Source organism: Rhinoraja longicauda, chromosome 8 (genome assembly GCF_053455715.1).
Source record: "Rhinoraja longicauda isolate Sanriku21f chromosome 8, sRhiLon1.1, whole genome shotgun sequence".
Classification (NCBI taxonomy): Eukaryota; Metazoa; Chordata; class Chondrichthyes; order Rajiformes; family Arhynchobatidae; genus Rhinoraja; species Rhinoraja longicauda.
The window spans coordinates 13,758,211-13,780,344 of NC_135960.1; the positions used below are offsets into that span (position 1 = coordinate 13,758,211).

A 22,134-nucleotide genomic window follows, 5' to 3' on the forward strand; every position below is an offset into this window, starting at 1 on the left:
GTCTGAAGAAGGGTCTCGACCAAAAACGTCACCGATTCCTTCTCTCCTAGACTCCAGCATTTTGTGATACCTTCGAGGAGATCTAGTTGCTCAATCCCCTTTTTAAATGACTGAACATCGGGTGCGGCACTTCTGTTGGGTGGTAGCATATTTCATTCCCTTATCGTCCTAGGGTAAAGGGAATATTGGTAGCAAAGTTTATTGAAATTCAACGAGTTGATGATGTAGGGACCGGTATTTTGTCTTGTTTCATGGCAGTTGGTGCTCTGGGATGACAGAAGATTTGATGGTGTGATTTTGTGAATCTCTTTCTAAATTGCAAAAAAGTCTACGCCTGATTCTGCGGAGCTCTAGGATATCCCATTCGAGAGAAGTCAGCATATTATTCACGCTTGATTTGCGCTTGTAGTCATTACATACAAAGCAAGCTGCTCGGCGTTGTACTTTCTCCAGGGTAATCTTGTTGTTGTTGAAAGGATCCCATACAGCTCCACAATACTCCAATTTGGGTCTGACCAAGGACTTGTAGGCGTTCTCTTTCACGGATGTACTACATGCGTGGAAATTTAGTAGTAGTTTTACTCTATAACCAAAGTCTGTAGTCTCTTTTTTGATCTGGTTTATTTTCACCCACATGTTTAGACCTTAATGTTGTATTCTTATTGTTTTGATGTTGTTATGCTTTATTCTTAATTGTTAACTGTATGTTTGTGTTGTCATTTCTGAGCGGAGCACCAAGGCACATTCCTTGTATATGCACATAATTGGCCAATAAACTTAATCAATAAACTTATTCATTCATCCATTCATTCATTCATTCAACTCATTTTTCACAAAAGTGAGGGTTAGTACTATATTGCACTGACCCCCTCAATTATATGTTAAATTCAAATCTAAACTATGGTAGCAATGTACATTATTCATATCTAAAGCTAGCACTTCTGTATCAGTGTAGGTATGTATGCATTACATTTTATTACACTAATATAGAATGAAAAGAATGAAAAAATATCTTGTCATGTGTTCATAGTTATTTTATTCACAATATTCAGATTTCTGGAAATACGTTTGATGTCACTGATTGCGAATGTGTATGGGTAGGCCCTCATGAAATGTATGTGAGAGAACAGTGATCATGATAAGGAAAACCATGTGCTGAGAAATGTGTGCATGACTGATTATATATATATGAGAGAGAGAGAGAGAGAGAGAGAGAGAGAGAGAGAGAGAGAGAGAGAGAGAGAGAGAGAGAGAGAGAGAGAGAGAGAGAGAGAGAGAGAGAGAATAAGAGAGAGAGAGAATAAGAGAGAGAGAGAATAAGAGAGAGAGAGAATAAGAGAGAGAGAGAGAATAAGAGAGAGAGAGAGAGAGAATAAGAGAGAGAGAATAAGAAAATTATTAGGGGAAGTCCCAAGAAAGAAACTAGATATATTTAATGTGTGTGTGTATATATATCAGATATATTATCAGATATATTACACTGCGAGAGGCATAACGAACGGCGGGTTTTGCTTACTAAAATGGCGAACGTTCCGCTCCGTTGCATACTACACTTCAGTGTACACGATTTCTACGGAATGGTCCATCTTGCTCTGCTCTATTATCTTTGGAAAGGACGCAGGTAATGCATATTGAACAGAGCTTTTTGGGGGGAGGGTGGGGAAGCAGAGAAGAAAGCAATCATGAAGAAAAAAAAAAGAGAAGAGTTAGCAGGTTGTGTGCTGGTGTGCTTGTGTGCATGCGCCGCTGGATTGGTTAGTCTATTCCATGTCTACCTTTGATGTAAACTAGCATCTGCAGGTCCTTCCTACACATTTCATCTTCTATTCTCTGCCTGGTGAAGAAGTAAATACTTTGGGAGCTGGGAGGGTGTGTGGAGACCTTCTGCTGCTGGACATTGAGGGGCAGAGTCGAGCAAGGAAACCCTCAAAGAAATGAAGGGAAGGTCGTAAGTAATAGGAGCAGAATTGGGCCATTCGGCCCATCAAGTCTACTCCGCCTTTAGCTGATCTGTCTCCTCTTATTAACCCCATTCTCATGTCTTCTCCCCATAACCCCTGACACCCGTACTAATCAGGAATCTATCTCTGCCTTAAAAATATCCATTGACTTGGAAGGGATAATGTGTAGGAAGGAACTGTAGATGCTGGTTTACACCGAAGATAGACACAAAATGCTGGGGTAACCCAGACTGAAGAAGGGTCTCGACCCGAAACGTCACCCATTCCTTCTATCCAGAGATGCTGCCTGTTCTACAGAGTTAATCCAGCATTTTGTGGGAATGTCTTCGAAGGGAAGGGATAACACCCCAGTGGGGCACATAAGTGGCAAGGGTGTTTTCTTTAAACAGTGGTGCAAACACCACTGAATATGACACTATTGAATATATAGACACTGAGAATGCCTGAAGAGTTTTATTTTTTGCAGTTATATATTTTATATATATTATTTTTTGTTTTGTTTTATTTTATGTTGAATAAAGGTTAGTTTTGATTTTTTTTTAAATTGTGCCTGTCTAACATGCCACTTTCCAATATTCCTTGAACCACTGATAACAGGACAGTTCCCAGTTGTCATTTGCCAACATATCATTTGATCTGTAGCAACAAGGATCTGCAGATGCTGGTTTAAAAAAAAGACACAAAGTGTTGGAGTAACTCATCGGGTCAGGCAGCATCTCTGAAACATGTGGATAGGGTCGCTTTGTCTGAATTGTCTCCTATCCATGATCTTCAGAGACGCTGCTTGATCCACTGAGTTATTTCAGTACTTTGTCCTTTTTCCTCGTTTGATCTCCCTGCCTTTCCAACCTATCACAGACCTTCCCTTTGGATTTCTCCAACACTTCCCAGTGAAGTGTAGATTTAGTCAATGGAAGGGAGTTGGTTTATGTGATGGTCTGTGCTGCGTCCACAATTCTCTGCATTTTCTATTTGCATGTTTGCTATTTGCCGATTTTTTTTTCCTTTGGGGCTGGGGGAAACGTTTTTCAAACTCTTATCTCGACGGAGATGCGATTTTTTCCCGTATTGTATCTCCGTCCCTACTGCAGCCTAACATCGTGGAGTGGCACGGCCTTTTCTGGAGACGGACCCGGCGCTTCCACCGCGGGCGCGGCGCGGACCTACCAACGTGGAGCTTGCGATCCCTTTGCCGGAGATCGACTGTGGAGTGCTCCAACCGCAGGCCTATAGACTTTAACATCGTCGACCTCGCGGTCCCTGGTTAGAGACCGATTCAGGAGCTCCAAGCCATGAGAGTTTCAACCGTCCCGACGTGGGAGTTTCGATCACCCCAATGAGAAGCCTTCGGATCGCCGGCTGCGGGAGTATTGATGGCCCTGACTGCAGATGATTCGACAGCCCCAACCGCGAGAGAATAAAGAGGGAGAAGATTGGACTTTATTACCTTCCATCACAGTGAGGAATGTGGGGAGCCGCTGTGGTGGATGTTTATGTTAACTTTTATTTTATGTGGCTGTGTGTCTTGTTGCTTTTCACTTAGTATGGGGGCTATGGTAACTCAAACTTCACTGTACCTTAATTGGTACATGTAACAAACTGACCTTGAAATCTTGAATTTTAATCAATATTTTTAGCCAGATTCTCCCTAGTTCTGGGAATGCTGTGTCTAAATAAAGCCCATATGTTGGCATAGGAGGCTAGAAATTCTGTTGTGCTGTGCAATGTTTTAATGTGCTCTGTGCTCTAAATTTAAGCCAATTATGGCGAGTCCGAAACTTGTTGGTTGTAGACGAAGTTTATTGCAGCCGCAATACACGAATACAGAGTTAAACAACAAGGTACTGGACAACCAATACAAACTTACTGTCTTCCTTGAAGACTTCGCCGAACTGACTAAAACGGGCGCCAAACGCGCACATGACATCGCTGGCCAATCAGTGATGTCGTTCCCTGGACCAATCCCCATGGTCGCGTTCCCACGTGACCTCGCTGGCCAATCCGAGGGTTCGACGACCTGGACCATTCTCTATGGTCGCTACATGACCCCCCCCAGAACCCGAGGTGCGGAACCTAGCTGGGAGCCGGATTTCGCGACCATAACGAGTACGGAGAGGGACAGCCTGAACCACAGGAGCCGGAGGTTCCGGACTTGGTGGAACAGCCGGAACGAGAGGTTCTGGAGGAACTACCAGCACGGGGGGTCCTGGAGGAACTGCCGAAACGGGGGGTCCTGGAGGAACTGTCGGAACGGGGGTTTCTGGACTGGGCGGAACTAACGGAGGTCGGCCTCTCCTATGGGTTTGACCGACCAGGACTGGTTGATCCGGGTCCAAATGGGCAGGTTTGAGCCGGGACACCGAGACGAGTTCACTCTTGCCGCCCATGTCTAAGGTGAAAGTAGCCGTTCCCTTACGTAAAACCCGGAACGGCCCTTGATAGACCCTCTGCAACGGGGCGAGATGGGCATCTTTACGCAGAAAAACAAACTCACAGTCCTTCAGGGAAGACGGTTCATGTACCATGGGACACCCATGACGTGAAGTCGGCACTGGAGCCAGGGAGCCCACCCGTTCCCGGAGGGATGCTAACGCTGATGGGACTGTAGGGAGCAGGGCTGAAGGGTCCGGAAACAGATCTCCGGGTACTCGAAGTGTCGAGCCATATACTAGCTCTGCGGACGACGCACCGAGATCTGGCTTAGGAGCAGTCCGGATGCCCAAAAGAACCCAAGGGAGTTGGTCTACCCAGTCCGGGCCTTCAAGCCTTGCACTGAGGGACGCCTTAAGTTGGCGGTGGAACCTTTCTACGAGTCCATTTGCCTGGGGGTGATATGCAGTTGTGGGTTGTAACTTGGACCCGTACAGTTCCGCCAGCGCGGCCCAGAGGGACGAAGTGAACTGTGGCCCTCTGTCAGTTGTAATAACTGCCGGGACCCCGAAACGAGCTACCCAATGAAGGGCCAAAGTCCTAGCACAAGACGCTGACGAGATATCAAACAATGGGAAAGCCTCTGGCCACCGGGTGAACCGATCCACCACCGTGAGGAGGTGGGTGTAGCCCCGGGAGGAAGGCAAAGGCCCGACCAAATCCACGTGGATGTGGAAAAAACGAAAAGCCGGGACCCCGAAATCCTGTACGGGGGGCTGGACGTGGCGCTGGACTTTAGCGGTCTGACAGGGCACGCAGGAACGTGCCCACCCCGCTACCTGTTTCCGCAGGCCATGCCAGACAAACCTCACTGCTACCAAGGCAGAGGTGGAGCGGATGGACGGGTGCGCCAGCCCATGAATGGCATCGAAAACCCGGCGCTGAAGGGAGGGCGGTACTACCGGCCTGGGACGAGGAAGAGAAACATCGCACCAGACTTTCGTGCCCTCCGACCCACAAGCTACCTGGGCCAACTTCAATCCCGAAGTGGTGGACTGGTAAGCCGAAACGGTATCCGCTAGGAGCTGTGCCTCCGCGAGCTCCTGGGGATCCACTTCGCAGTCCACCGCCGAAATAGGGGGAAAAGCAGGTCTAGACAGGGCGTCAGCAACGGCATTAAGCTTACCCGCGATATGACGGACATCTGTGGTAAATTCGGAGATAGCAGTCAGGTGCCGCTGCTGGCGGGCCGACCATGGGTCAGACAATTTCAAAAAAGCAAATGTTAATGGCTTGTGGTCCGTAAATGCCACAAATGGGCGGCCCTCGAGGAAATACCTGAAATGACGGACAGCTAAATAGAGAGCCAGAAGCTCTCGGTCAAATGCGCTATATTTCAGCTCGGCCGAATTTAGTTGCCGGCTGAAAAACGCTAAAGGCTGCCAACGGCCACCGACCTGCTGCTCCAGAACCCCACCCACCGCCACGTCAGAGGCGTCAACCGTCAGGGCCGTGGGGGCGGAGGGGCTCGGATGGACCAACATGGTGGCGTCTGCCAAGGCTGCCTTAGCTGCCGTAAAAGCCGACTCTGCGGCCGGGGACCACAACAACTCTACCGGATTCCCTGCAAGGCATTGGAAAAGCGGGCGCAGGACTCGCGCCGCTGCCGGAACGAATCTATGGTAGAAATTAACCATGCCTACGAACTCCTGCAGCCCTTTTACTGTGGTGGGCCTGGGAAAAGCCCGGATTGCTTCCACCTTCTCGGGCAAAGGGGCGGCGCCGGCAGGAGTAATTCTGTGCCCTAGAAAATCGAGGGCAGGCAGGCCGAATTGACATTTGGAGGGTTGGATAATGAGCCCGTGGTCTTGGAGCCGCTGGAACACGGTCCGCAAATGAGCCTGGTGTTCCTGCACTGAGGGGCTGGCTACCAGGATGTCGTCTAAATAAATAAACAAAAAGGGTAAACCCCGGCCCACGCGGTCCATCAGTCGCTGGAAAGCCTGTGCCGCGTTCTTTAAACCGAAAGGCATACGCAACCATTCAAACAACCCGAACGGAGTAATAGTTGCAGTTTTTTGTATGTCCTCCGGTCGCACCGGAATCTGATGGTATCCTCGCACCAAATCGATTTTGGAAAACACCACCGCTCCTTCCAGCCCAGATGAAAAGTCCTGTAGGTGCGGTATGGGGTAGCGATCAGCCGTGGTGACAGCATTGAGACGCCGATAATCGCCACATGGCCTCCACCCCCCAGATGCCTTGGAGACCATGTGTAACGGCGAGGCCCACGGGCTGTCAGACTGACGGACAATTCCCATTTCCTCCATCTTCCTGAACTCCGCCCTTGCCACCACCAGTTTGTCTGGCGGTAGTCTCCTGGCCCGAGCGAAAACGGGAGGGCCTTCGGTGCGGATGTGATGGACCACACCGTGCTTAGCCGAAGGTGCGTCAAAACGTTGGACGAGCAGCTCTGGGAACTCTGCCAGAATCGCAGCATACGAGTCGGGGGCCGCGACGACGGCCTGGACAGTAGGGCTGGGCGAGGAGGCGATTGTCGGAGCGACGTGCTCATCTTCGGCAGAGGGTCGGAGGTCGTTACCGCGGACATCAGGAACCAGTGAAAAAGCCCAGAGAAAATCTGCGCCCAGGATCGCTTGTTTGACGTCGGCTATGATGAATGGCCATTCGTACGTGCGGAGGCCTAACACAAGGGACATCTTCCGTGTACCGAAAGTGCGAATTGGGCTGCCATTAACCGCGATGAGGGTGGGACCTGTCTTACCCGATCTGGTTTCGAGGTCGGTCGGCGGCACTATGCTGACGATGGCTCCCGTGTCTACCAAAAATTCGTGAATCGATCATGGACATAGAGGCGCCGGTTCTGGCCAATCGTAACTGCCCCTATGTACGATCGGCCGAGGCATTTCCCGCGAAGGTACAAGGCAAACGACAGTTGCGGGATTCGTTACCCCATCGTAGGTGATAATAGCACCAGCCGCGCTTGTGCGGATCTTTTTGGCGGGCTTTCGGAGAATTGGCGGGAGACGTGGCGCCATCTTGCCGTCGCTGTGGCGTGGCCACCGATGTCGAGACTTTGTTGATTGAACCACTTGCCTTGTTTTTTGCCGCTATGAGCGCGTCCGCTTTCGCTGCATATGCTTCGGGGTCCTTAAAAGAACAATCCGTAAGCAGCAGTCGGACATCCTCGGGAAGTTTCTCGCGGAATGCCTGTTCAAACATCGGGCAATCCGTATGCTCACCGGCTAGCATCATCATTTCGGCCATGAGGACGGAAGGCAGTTGGTCTCCAAGATCCGGTAGGTGCAGAAGTTTTGCCGCACCACCATGCTTATTCAACCCGAAGGTTCGTAGTAATACCTTCTTCATGGCCTCGTATTTGTCTTCCGCAGGTGAATTTACGATGAACCGCATCACGCGCTTGGTTGTGTCCGGCGATAGCGCGCTGACGAGGTAGAAGTACTTCGTGGACTCGTCCGACACCTTCTTTATATGGAATTGAGCCTCGGCGTGGATAAACCAAGCTTGCGGTGCGTACGTCCAAAATAACGGAAGATGAACGCCTGCCGCGCTTGACTCCGGTGTGCCCTGCTCAGCCATCGTCAACGAGGCGTCGGGTTCCTGCTCAGTCGGTGATCGTCCAGATCACGTCGGGGTCACCAATATGGCGAGTCCGAAACTTGTTGGTTGTAGACGAAGTTTATTGCAGCCGCAATACACGAATACAGAGTTAAACAACAAGGTACCGGACAACCAATACAAACTTACTGTCTTCCTTGAAGACTTCGCCGAACTGACTAAAACGGGCGCCAAACGCGCACATGACATCGCTGGCCAATCAGCGATGTCGTTCCCTGGACCAATCCCCATGGTCGCGTTCCCACGTGACCTCGCTGGCCAATCCGAGGGTTCGACGACCTGGACCATTCTCTATGGTCGCTACACAATCGTCGATTTCGCTTACCGTCATGGAGTTAGCCATTTTTTTTATTTCTGCAAGCCAAATCATAATATCATGCTTTGTATATCTTTTCCTTCATGCTACCCTTGGATCTTTTAATTTACATCTATGCTCTCTGGTTACTCTTCCTTTTGCCACACAAAGCATTTCCATCTTATTTACTTCCTGAGATCTTTCATTGCTTTGAATGTTTTAGTGTTTTCAGCCAAAAGGAGCACAATTTATTTTTCTCTTGCAATTGATCTTTCATTTGTGGCAATATTCTATTAAATCACCTTCACACCATTCTTTTAGACTTTGTTGGCATACTTTCAGAGCTGCAGTACTTGGAATTAGCTGCAATTCTCCACCTGAACGTCTGACCAGATTTTCTATGATGATTTATTATATATGTTACTGTTCTCATATCTCTCTACTGATAAAGTCAAGGATCCAATCTTCAACATGTTCACACAGTGCCTTTATTCTTTTACAAAATTGCAGTTTCTATTTCATATTTTCTGTCTCCTTCCTTCCTACAAAATGGTTCACTTCACATTTCTCTGCATTAAATTTCATTGGACAGAGCAATGGCAGATGGAGTTTAAACTGATAAAGGGCGAGGTGTTGCACTTTTGGAGGTCAAATGTATGGGGAAAATATACAATTAGTGGCATGACTCTCAAGAGCATTGATGTACAGAAGGACCTTGAGGTGCTAGTCCATCGCTCCCTGAAAGTGGTAGCACAAGCAGAGATAAAGAAAGCATATGGTATGCTTACCTTCATTGCTTAGGACAGGGGCCTCCAACATTTTCAACATGGGGCACATTATATATTTGGCACATTTTTGCAGGGCGGAGGAAAAAATAAAGAAGTGTGAGTTTTATAAATTTAATAAACTCAAAAAAGTTTAGACTAGGTTACATTAGATTAGATTAGGAAACGTTAAACTAGGTTAGGTTAGATTAGGTTAATTTACATTAGGTTTATATGGCAACAAATAACTAATATTCAATTTTTAAAAACAGCTTGCATTATTCGAATATATATACACTGTAGGTATACAATTATTTATAAAACAGAAAAAATACAGTGACCATCACGGGGGGGGGGGGGGGGAGAGAGAGAGGGGTAGAGGGGGGGGGGGAAGAGAGTGGGGGGGAGAGAGAGAGTGGGGGGGAGATAGAGTGGGGGGGGAGATAGAGTGGGGGGGGAGAGAGAGTGGTGGGGAGAGAGATGGGGGGAGAGAGAGTGGGGGGGAGAGAAAGTGGGGGGGGGAGAGAGTCGGGAGTGGGAGCAGCAGGTGAGAGCGGGAGCGCGGGGAGGGGGAGGGTGTCAGAGGGTCTGGTGAGGGGTCTGTTCCCTCCCTCTCTCCCCTCTCCCTCTCTCTCTCAGAGCCAGGGAGATCTGTGCCACTGCTCCACTCTCTTGCCCGGCCCCGTCTCCCTCTAACGCAGCAAAATAAAAATAAACACAAGTGTAGTTGTTGCTCAGAAGCCCCGCATCCCCGGAGTGAGTGGCGGCGGCGAGGAGGGAAGTTTCACTTGTGTTTGTTCTCATTTCGTTGCGTTAGAGGGAGACGGGGCCGGGAAGAGAGTGGAGCAGCGGTGCAGATCTCGCTGGCTCTGGGAGAGAGGGAGAGGGAAGAGGGGAGAGGGAGAGAGGGAATGGGAGAGAGGGAGAGGGGAGAGGAGAGAGAGAGGGAGGGAGCAAGTGCCGGCGCTCCTTCACCAGACCCTCTGACACCCTCCCCCTCCCCCCGCTCTCACCCACTGCTCCTTCTACCCCGACTCTCTCCCCCCCTCCCACCTCTCTCTCTCCCCGGGTTGAGCGGCGGCAGCAGCGAGGAGGGAAGCTTCCTTGGGCTTGTTGTTTGCGAGGGGGCGCTGCAATCTCTCGCCTTGTCCCGGCTCTGGGTCGGTGGCGATCCGCTCTCCGGTGAACATTCGCCGGCCGCTTCTGCCTCCAGTCCCCGCTGTCTATGTACTTGCCGCGGGCCGGATAAAATCTCGTGGCGGGCTGGATGTGATAGTTTGGAGATCCTTGGCTTAGGACATTGAGTCTGAGTCAGGAAGTCATGATGCAGCTGTCTAGGACTTTGGTTTGGCCACATTTGTAGTATTGTGTGCCATTCTGGTCGCCCATTACAGGATGTGGAGATTTTGGAAAGGGTGCAAAGCGTGAATTTGTGGAATTCTCTGCCACAAAAGGCAGTGGAGGCCAATTCACTGGATGAATTTAAAAGAGAGTTAGATAGAGCTCTCGGGGCTAGTGGAATCAAGGGATGTGGGGAGAAGGCAGGCACAGGGTACTGATTGTGGATGATCAGCCATGATCACAATGAATGGTTGTGCTGGCTCGAAGGGCCAAATGGCCTCCTCCTGCACCTATTTTCTATGTTGAAAGACTGGAGCGACTAGGCTTGTATACACTGGAAGTTAGAAGGTTGAGAGGGGATCTTATCGAAACGTATAAGATTATTAAGGGGTTGGACACGTTAGAGGCAGGAAACATGTTCCCAATGTTGGGGGAGTCCAGAACCAGGGGCCACAGTTTAAGAATAAGGTGTAGGCCATTTAGAACAGAGATGAGGAAAAACTTTTTTTAGTCAGAGAGTTGTGAATCTGTGGAATTCTCTGCCTCAGAGGGCAGTGGAGACCAATTCTCTGAATACATTCAAGAGAGAGCTAGATAGAGCTCTTAAGGATAGCGGAGTCAGGGGGTATGGGGAGAAAGCAGGAACGGGGTACTGTTTGAGAATGATCAGCCATGATCACATTGAATGGCGGTGCTGGCTCGAAGGGCCGAATGGCCTACTCCTGCACCTATTGTCTATCGTCTATTGTCTATGTTTATTTATGTATCTTTTATTGATGAATGATCTCTTGCTCTCTTGCTATCCACATTGCTGCTGTAACACTGTAAATTTCCCTGGTGTGGGACGAATAAAGGAACATATTATTATTATTATATTATTTGTTCAGGTTATTATCTCTTCCCACAGCTGCCATAAGTCTGATTGGCCTTCAGTTACGAAATAAAGTGCTGGAGGAACTAAATGAGTTAGGCAACATTTGTGAGGGGAATGGACAGATGACGTTTCGGGTCAGGACCCTACTTCATACTGATCCAGGAAGGGGGAAAAAACTAGAAAACAGAGGTAACGATGGGGAAAAGCCTGGCAAATGATGGGTCGATACAGGTGGGAGGGGGGTTTGGCAATGGGTGGCATGTGACAAAAGCTAGAGATGACAAGGAGATAAAGGAGTGTCAGATTAGGAAAGTAGAGAAAGAGTGAAATGTGAAGCCAGAGAGAGGGATATGACAGGGGGTGGGGGAAAGAGAGGAGATAAAAGTGAAACCGGGAATGGGGTTAGGAGGGATGGACATTAGTTTAGAGTTACAGTATGGAATTGTTGAACATTGGCTGGACATTAGTTTTGAATTACAGTTTGGAAACAAGGCCATCCATCTTTAGAAGGATGAGGGGGGATCTTATTGAAACATATAAGATAATTAGGGGATTGGACACATTAGAGGCAGGAAACATGTTCCCAATGTTGGGGGAGTCCAGGACAAGGGGCCACAGTTTAAGAATAAGGGGTAGGCCATTTAGAACGGAGATGAGGAAGAACTTTTTCAGTCAGAGAGTGGTGAAGGTGTGGAATTCTCTGCCTCAGAAGGCAGTGGAGGCCAGTTCGTTGGATGCTTTCAAGAGAGAGCTGGATAGAGCTCTTAAGGATAGCGGAGTGAGGGGGTATGGGGAGAAGGCAGGAACGGGGTACTGATTGAGAGTGATCAGCCATGATCGCATTGAATGGCGGTGCTGGCTCGAAGGGCTGAATGGCCTACTCCTGCACCTATTGTCTATTGTCCTCCGAGTCCATGCTGACCATCGATCACAATAGTTCTATGTTATCTCACTTTCTCATCCAGTCCATTCATATTATGGGCAATTTTACACTAGCCAATTAACCTACAAACCCGCACATCTTTGTAATGTGGGAGGAAACTGAGCACCTGGAAGAAACCAACATGGAGAACACACAAACTCAACATAGACAGCACCAAATATCAAGATTGAATTCGGGTCTCTGGTGCTGTGAGGCAGCAGCTCTACCAACTGCACTGCTGTGGAGCATCTAATTTGAAGACTTTATAAGTATGTCCTCTAATATTATCCTAATTATTTTCTCTACCACCCCCTCCTCATTCACAGAGGTTCTGGGTGCTTTATTGAAGACAGAAGCAGATTACTTATTTTGTATTTCATCAATGGCCTCTGCCTTCAAATGAAAATCTTACTTTTGGTCACGAGTTAGTATTTCTCTTCCTTTGAATATTAATACAATTATACTTATGGTTTTCCTTTAATGTTACCTATTAATAATTTCCCTCTCGTATTACCTTTCTCTTCTATTCTGTCACAACAGCTTATTCCTTACTGAATTGTGAGCCTGACATTTTTCATGACTCCCTTTTTCTGTTTAATCTCAATTATTTATTTTGAATTATCCTGTGAATAGCTTTATATACTGCTATAGTTATATCATGATAGCTTTGAATACAATCCTTTTCTTCATGTAAATATGTTCAGTAAGAAATTAATTCTACTTCAAAATGTTATTAAACAATAGGTTGATCCACCATAGGATATTTTTGTGAACATATTGGGTGCCCTAGCACCATCTGGAAAATTTGCTCCTTACTGGGCAGTAGAATTGTTATTCTCCCTGTTATTGTTTTTCTTAGGTAAAAATTGAACAAATGATTTCAACAGCGCTGCAACATGCAAAATTCATCTGCAGTACAGTTTTAATCCTCACTGTTTAAAAAAAACATAGATATAATTTATTAATTGAACAACCTGGTTTTACTATTTCTATTTTTCCTATTTAAAATGCTAACTTAAAACTGTATTTGTTGTCTTTTTTGAGATCTGTGATCTTCGAAGATCTCATATATGACCTTGAATGTTTAGTTTACTTTGGAGTTACAGCGTGGAAACGGGCCCTTCGGCCCACCTAGTCTACACCGACCATTAATCACCCATACACTAGTTCTATGTTATCCTATTTTCACATCCTACACACTAAGGGCAATTTACAGAAATCAATTGACCTATAAATTTGCACGTCTTTGGAATGTGGGAGGAAATTCGAGCACCTGGCGAAAACCCACGTGATCACTGGGAGGAAGTACAAACTCTGCACAGAAAGCATCTGTAGTCAGGATTGAGTTTGGGTCGCTGGTGCTGTGAGGTAGCAGCTCTATGCCTGTGCCAATGCGCATCCCTATGTGTGCCTTAATTGCTGTGCTCGAAAGAAAGAGAAAGTTCACATTGAACTTTTTAGCATCAAAATCACTGCAGGGTGCCGACTCCGACATCTTTCAATATGTTGTGACATATCCCATTCAGAGCAGATTGCCAAGATTGCAAATGCTGGGCTAGAAATTCTCTGTGCTTGTTTCTGGGTGTATGAGTGGCAGTTTCTTACACCATATGCTTATTTTTGCTTGAGAATTTCAAATTCACTAATGTTGCATTTGCAGTAACGAATATGCCCTAATGACGACAATTGTATTGCAATGTTAAAATTCTATTTTGTTAAATGGGTCAAGCAGCCAAAACCTGCATTCCTGGTATTGCATACCAGTCTGTAGACTGGCTAATACAGACCTTCCCTTGCATTTTCAATCACATTACTGCAGCCAAATATAAGGTTGGAAACTGTTGGAGGTACTCAGCAGATCAGATAGCATCTGGGAAGAGATTGACAGTTAACCTTGAAGATAAAAAAAAATGCAGGCAGGTAACTTTTCTGACCAGAATCATTATCTTTGTTCCTCTCCCCTGCCTGTCCTGCTGAGTATATACAGCATGTTCTCTTATTTCAGATTTCCAGCAACTGCACTTTGGCTTTTATGATTCCCACTTTATAAGTTGCCATACAGCTGCTCATTTTGTTTGAGCTTCCACAGCTCATTTTACTGGCAGACTCCTTGCCATTCACCCAGGGGACCCAGAAAGACTGGATCGACTAGGCTTGTACACACTGGAATTTAGAAGGATGAGAGGAGATCTTATCGAAACGTATAAGATTATTAAGGGGTTGAACACGTTAGAGGCAGGAAACATGTTCCCAATGTTGGGGGAGTCCAGAACAAGGTGCCACAGTTTAAGAATAAGGGGTAGGATGAGGAAAAACCTTTTCAGTCAGAGAGTTGTAAATCTGTGGAATTCTCTGCCTCAGAAGGCAGTGGAGGCCAATTCTCTGAATGCATTCAAGAGAGAGCTAGATAGAGCTCTTAAGGATAGCGGAGTCAGGGGGTATGGGGAGAAGGCAGGAACGGGGTACTGATTGAGAATGATCACCCATGTTCACATTGAATGGCGGTGCTGGCTCGAAGGGCCGAATGGCCTCCTCCTGCACCTATTGTCTATTGACCATGGCACAGCAGGAAAACAAGGGCTCAGCACCCAAATAAAAATCCCCCAAGGTTTCATAGGGAGCCAAGTATCTCAGGGAATCAATGTCCACACAGGCTATACTTCTATAAGATGGCCCTCACTCATATCTGCAGCCTCATGTATTAACTCAGTGGCACAGTTGGTAGGGCTGCTGTCCCACAATGCCAGATCCTGACCGCGGGTGCTGTCTGGGTGGGGTTTGCACATTCTCCCTGTGGGTTTCCTCCAGGTGCTCTAGCTTCCTCACACTTCTCAAAGACGCGGGTTTGTAGGTTTAATTGGCCTCTATAAATTACTCCCAGTGTCTAGAACTAGTATGTGAATGGGTGATCAATGGTTGATGTGGACCTGGTGGGCCGAAGGACCTGTTTCCATGCTGTATCCCTAAACTAAACTCATGCACACTCTTCTATTACTCTTGCAATAAAAAACAACTCACACTCAGGATCCTACCCTTAAGAATTGCACCTGGGTGCTTTTGCTGATATGTGCCATATTCCACAGTTTGTTGATCATTCGTACATTAGAAATGTCCTTAATATTCCCTGTTTCGGAAGACTGCTCTACATGGTCTTCTCCAACAGCAGTGATCTCTCCAGGATAACAACAAAGTTCTAATTTCACTCAGCTGATGGAATGGATGAAGGCTTCTTTGAAAAAAAGTTTTCTCCCCTCTCCCCAACTCTTGAATTCTCGATCTATGACAGCTTATGACAGCAAGGAACATCTCCACTGGCACTGTTAGTGTTGAGGTTCTTCATCAGGAATTTGTAAGAGCCCAGCAAAAACAGTGGAAGAAGTGGACCATCACTCATGCCACTCCCCAACCCCCTCCGCATCCTATTTAAGTTCCTTTCCAATACGTGGAGAGATAGTTGGTCCTACTTTGGCATTGTCAGCCATCTCATAATCCACAGAAGTAGAGTTATAATGCTGTGATGTGAGCAGAACAGCATAGTTAGCATTTGATTGATAGTTTCAGTTCATCGTTAAATTAGTATTTGTTTAGATGGAAGACTTTATTGACAGTGAATTTCTCAAAGTAAAACATGCAAGTAGTATAAGAGAACACCGTGGAAAAAATATAGATACATTTATATCAATTGGTTGATTAGATTATTTCATATCCCATTGTAAAGTACATAATAACATCTACTAAAGGCAGGGAGAAGGCATTAAAAGAACGAATAATACTTCTGATTTTCTTGCATTCAAGGTCTGGGCGGTATTTTGAGGATAACTGCTTGTTTATGAATAACTGTTATACTAGACAGATATTATAAACTAACGGAATATCAGACACATATAGAATTAAACTATTCTACAATGTGTTTTCTCAAAACAGATGGTAGTCTGAGCCCATGTGAACTGCTATGTTGTTGATAATTATTTTTAAATATCATGTTGCAGTGTTAAAGTCATGTAAATGTTGAATGGAATGCTATTATTGAAAAACCATGTTTCTGTTAGATTAATTTATTCTAAACTTCCAAGTAACATTAAGAGATTCCAAGCTTAATCTTGTTCTGTGATGAAACAAGTAATTCAATTCTTTGAACAGCAGGTCTGATTAGATATATGGGCATCCTTGCGATTTCATTGACTCGTACTGTTTTTTCAATCTGGGTCTGAAAAATGAGTTGGTGAATTGATGGCTTTATACAAAAGAACAAAACCTTTTGCTGAAACTGATGAATCCGACAAGAACTTCAAAGTCATAACATTGCCTGTAACAAAAAGAAAACAACAACTCGTAACTTTTATGTTCACTGTGAAATCTTGCCATTCTTTGTCACAATAAATTCTATCCTGACATAGAATGGATCAATATTAACTTCCCATTAATTTTATTTTGTGGCTGAACCAAAAGTAGCCACCTGTCAATGAGTGGGAAATGTTGAACATCTATAAAAAAACATATTATCCTATAATGTATGCAATATTCTGTACAGAAGATTTTAGGTGAAATGTTTTTGCTTCAATCAAGATCTCTAAAGAAGGAGGGAAAAAATAATATAACAAATCGATAGATCATTATCAGATAGATTTTTATATTTTGTAAAGAAGTCAGATAAACAGGAAGAATAAATTCCCACCTTACAGTTCACTTAAAAGATATCTAATTGGTTGTGTAGGAAGGAACTGCAGATGTTGGTTTACACCGAAGATAGACACAAAATGCTGGAGTAACTCAGCGGGACAGGCAGCATCTCTGGAGAGAAGGAATTGGTGACGTTTTGGGTCGAGACCCTTCTTCATTTGGCTTCAATCAGGTTGAGACCCTTCTTCAATAGGTGCATTTCTGCTATGTTTATAGAACATGCTAACCTTTTTCGAGGGGATATAACTAATTCCAAAAATGTAACTAATGTAAATGCTTTATTAGAGAGATGGCATCAAATCTTTGAAGACATCCAATTAAAAAAAATATCGTAGAGGAACAGGTTTATCATTCTGAGCTGTCCCGATATTTCTGAGTATAATGAGGTCTCATGTGGAGTCACACTGAAGCTTATATCATGAAAACAAGTCTGGTTGTGGGATGATGTCACCAATATCAGGGAAATACAACAATCTACAAAATAGTTTAGGACACATTCCCTTGTAATTTCCTTTTCCCCCTCTTCCAATAAAAATGTTATAAGGAATAATTTTAGAACAATTGATTACAAAACATTTGGCTACTTTGGAAATGAAGATCTACACTGAAAGAGAGGTCACTTGTTTTCCTTTTGTCAGATCTACTTTTCTTCAAAGGAGATGCAAAGAACTGCAGATGCTGGCTTACAAAAGATGACACAACGTGTTGGAGTAACTCAGCAGGTGAGGCAGCATCTCTGGAGAACATGGATAGGTGATGATTCATGGTTCGGGTTTGGACTCTTCAGACTGATTCCAGCGGGTCGAGGGGGAGGGGGGGGTGGGTGGGTGGTGGAGAAAGCTGGAAGAAAGGAAGGGCAGGACAAAACCTGGTGGATATAGATAAGGAGGCTTTTAATTTCCCCTGCAATGGCAGGAGATATAACATCTGTCCTTACATCCAGCCAGGGACCCCACAGGTATGTAGGTTAATTGGCTGGGTAAATGTAAAAAAAAAAAAATTGTCCCTAGTGGGTGTAGGATAGTGTTAATGTACGGGGATCACTGGGCGGCACGGACTTGGTGGGCCGAAAAGGCCTGTTTCCGGCTGTATATAAACATAGCACAAGAAGTAAGGAAATTTGTGTTTGGTAGATTATTTCTTTGTTGTAACAATGCTTCTTGGCAATAAATCTTATACCGTTGGAAAGCCTGTTTATTTCCCTTTTAAATGGTGCCACATTTGTAAGGAACATGCATTTGTGGGATGAGCAGCAGAGCTGAGTATATGGGTTGCGCCCATGAAAAATTTGCCAAATCTTCTCTGCCAATGCCAAACAGCTTATTCTGCCATTGACTCTTGTTCGGTGTTGTTTGGTGGATTGGATGATTGAAGTCTGAAGAAACAAAACATATTGGCAATTTAACAATTTATTCATTTAATAAACAGGAGCCACAGTAGCGTGTGGAAGAACCATACACAGCCATAACAGCCTGGCACCTCCTCCTCATGCTGGTCACCAGCCTGGTCACACACTGTTGTGGGATGACATCCCATTCTTGTCAGCACCTGGGGGTACCAGAAGCTCAAAACAAGAGTCAATAGCAACAGCAGAATAAGCTGTTTGGCATTGGCAGAGAAGATTTGGCAAATTTTTCATGGGCGCAACCCATATACTCAGCTCTGCTGCTCATCCCACAAATGCATGTTCCTTACAAATGTGGCACCATTTAAAAGGGAAATAAACAGGCTTTCCAACGGTATAAGATTTATTGCCAAGAAGCATTCTTACAACAAAGAAATAATCTACCAAACACAAATTTCCTTACTTTTTGTGCTATGTTTATATGATATAGACAGAGGTTCGCTTGCACCACCTCTAACCTTATCTACAACATTCAGTGCTTCCAATGAGGCCTACCAGGCTTAGAATTAGCGATTATTTCACCGAACACTTGCACTCGGACCACTGAGGCCTGCTAGATCTCTCAGTTGATAACCGTTTTCACTCCCCCTCTTATTCCCATACTGATTTTCCTGACCTGGGCCTCCTCTATTCCCAGGGTGAGGCTACACGCAAACTGAAGGAACAGCACCTTACATTCCACTTTTGTAGCTTACAACCCAGCGGTATGAACATTGAATTCTCCAATTTTAGGGAACTAACTTACAAACAACCCTTTTTTCCCCTCCCCTCCCCTTCCACCTCTGTTCCTTCGCAATTCACACCTCGCCTATCCTTTTATCGCACTTTTTGTCATTTCATTTCTGGCCTTTGTCCAGCCATCTGTCTATCAAACCCCCCACTCTCACATGTATCCACCTATCACTTCCCAGGCCCTATGCTGACCCTCTTCTCTTCCAGCTTTCTCCTCCCCCCTTACTATAATCAGTCTGAAGAAGGGTCCCAACCCAAATTGTCACCTATCCATGTTCTCCAGAGATGCTGCGTGACCCGCTGAGTTACTCCAGCACTTTGTATATTTTTTTCATTTATTTGATAAGGGGTGGCACAGTGGCACGATTGTAGAGTTGCCTTACAGCGCCAGAGACCCAGGTTCGATCCTGACCATGGGTGCTGTCTGCGCGGAGTTTTGTACATTCTCCCTGTGAGTTTCTCCGGGTGTTCCAGTTTCCTCCAACATTCCAGGTTTGTTCGTTAGTTGGCTTCTGTAAATTGTTTGTAGGGTGTAGGATAGAACTAGTGTATGGGTGATTGTGGTTGGCGTGGACTCTGCTGGGCTGAAGGGTCTAATTTCCAAACTGTATCTCTAAACTAAGCTGAACAACTGAAGAAGGGTCTCGACCCGAAACGTCACCCATTCCTTCTCTCCCGAGATGCTGCCTGACCTGCTGAGTTACTCCAGCATTTTGTGAATAACTAAATGAAAGCCTCTGCTACCAATTCTGCAAATGCCCTCTAGAGGGAACCCTAGCTCTGCCAAAATTAGTAGAGGAAATGATTGTCGTAATTCAAGTTGTCAGACCTAGATAATATTAATAGCATCAGTCGAGAGCTGACATATTTCCATTCCATAACTGTAGAAGAAACAGTAAATAATGAGTGCTTCAAATGAATGATTATCATCAGCACAGATGTGTTGCCCAAAATATTTCTTTGTACAGTGGGATAGAGACATTTGATTTTCAAAATGATAAAAATTGTTGGATACAACATCACCTGTTACATCTGGGTTTAGAATTAGTGGGTGAACTGTGAAATGTATTGTACTGTGAGCCGAATCTCATGTCATTCCGAGTCTTTCTTTTGGTAAAATTGGCTCTTGTACAGTGCATTCAGAAAGTATTCACACCCCTTCACTTTTTCCACATTTTGTTATGTTACAGCCTTATTTTAAAATGGATTAAATTATTTTTTTTAATCATCAATCTACACACAATACCCCATACTAAAAAAGTGAAAACAGGTGTTTAGAAATTTTTGCAAGGTAATTAAAAAGAAATAACTGAAATATCACATTTACATAAGTATTCAGACCCTTTACTCAGTACTTTGTTGAGGCACCTTTGGCAGCGATTACAGCCTCAAGTCTTCTTGGGTATGACGCTACAAGCTTGGCACACCTGTATTTGGGTAATTTCTCCCATTCTTCTCTGCAGATCCTCTCAAGCTCTGTCAGGTTGGATGGGGAGTGTCGATGCACAGCTATTTTCAGGTCCCTCCAGAGATGTTCGATCGGATTCAAGTCTGGGCTGTGGCCACTCAAGGACATTCACAGACTTGTCACAAAGCCACTCCTGCGTTGTCTTGGCTGTGTGCTTAGGGTCGTTGTCCTGTTGGAAGGTGAACCTCTACCCCAGTCTGAGGTCCAGTACGCTCTGGAGCAGGTTTTCATCAAGGATCTCTCTGTACTTTGTTCCATTCACCTTTCCCTCGATCCTGACTAGTCTTCCAGTTCCTACTGCTGAAAAATATCCCCACAGCATGAAGCTGCCACCACCATGCTTCACCGTAGGTATGGTATTGGCCAGGTGATGAGTGGTGCCTGATTTCCTCCAGGCCAAAGAATTCAATCTTGGTTTCATCAGACCAGAGAATCTTGTTTCTCATGGTCTGAGAATTTTTTAGGTACCTTTAGGCAAACTCCAAGCGGGCTGTCATGTGTCTTTTACTGAGGAGTGGCTTCCGTCTAGCCACTCTACCATAAAGGCCTGATTGGTGGAGTGCTGCAGATATATTTGTCCTTCTGGAAGGTTCCCCATCTTCACAGAGGAACTCTAGAGCTCTGTCAGAGTGACCATCGGGTTCTTGGTCACCTCCCTGACCGAGGCCCTTCTCCCCCGATTGCTCAGTTTGATCGGGCGGCCAGCTCTATGGTGGTTCACAACTTCTTCCATTGAAGAATGAGGCAGGCCACTGTGCTCTTCGGGACCTGCAATGCTGCAGAAATTGTTTTATACCCTTCCCCAGATCTGTGTCTCGACACAATCCTGTCTTGGAGGTCAACGGACAATTCCTTCCTCTCCATGGCTTGGTTTTTGCTCTGACATGCACTGTCAACTGTGGGACCTTATAGACAGATGTGTGCCTTTCCAAATCATGTCCAATCAATTTAAGTTACCACTGGTGGACTCCAATCAAGTTGTAGAAACATCTCAAGGATAATCAATGGAAACAGGATGAACCTAAGCTCAATTTTGAGTGTTGTAAATACTTACGTAAATGTGATATTTCAGTTATTTATTTTTAAATACTTTGCAAAAATTTCTAAACACCTGTTTTCGCTTCATTCTGGGGTATCGTGTGTAGATTGATGATAAAAAAAAGAATTTCAACCATTTTAAAATAAGGCTGTAACGTAACAAAATGTGGAAAAAGTGAAGGGGTCTGAATACTTTCTGAATGCAATGTAATGTCGAGGACCAAAGGGATTAGAACATTGTCCTCCTGAGATTGATTTGTAAGGACGTCAAAGGTTATGGGGAGAAGGAAGGAGAGTGGGGTTGAGAGGGAAAAATAGATCAGCCATGATCGAATGGCGGAGCAGACTCAGTGGACTAAATGGCCGAATTCTGCTCCTATGTCTTATGATTTTATAATTGAATATTTCCTTCCAAGAATGATTGATTTGAGGTTTTTTTGAAATTAAAGATTGTCCATGGATCATAAACAGTAATTGGCATGAGAGTGAATTTGTGTTTGCAATTGTATTTGACTGGAATAATTATTACTAACTAATGCCTCCATAGTTTGTAGGCAGAGCAAAGCATTGCATATTTGTTTTGATAGAAATTTCACATAGCAGTTTTGATACTGCTATTCCAGA

At 45.2% G+C, this 22,134-nt stretch overlaps 1 protein-coding gene across 1 annotated transcript in view; it reads right to left on the reverse strand.

The window, feature by feature from the left end:
• Window positions 1-15,845: 15,845 nt before the first annotated feature.
• tnfaip6 (tumor necrosis factor, alpha-induced protein 6) overlaps window positions 15,846-22,134 on the reverse strand; it is a 30,452-nt gene continuing 24,163 nt past the window's right edge. Inside the window, exon 6 of the mRNA XM_078404389.1 lies at window positions 15,846-16,493. Coding sequence (XP_078260515.1) covers window positions 16,384-16,493 — 110 coding nt within the window. The 3' untranslated portion in view covers window positions 15,846-16,383. The remainder of the gene's footprint in view (window positions 16,494-22,134) is intronic.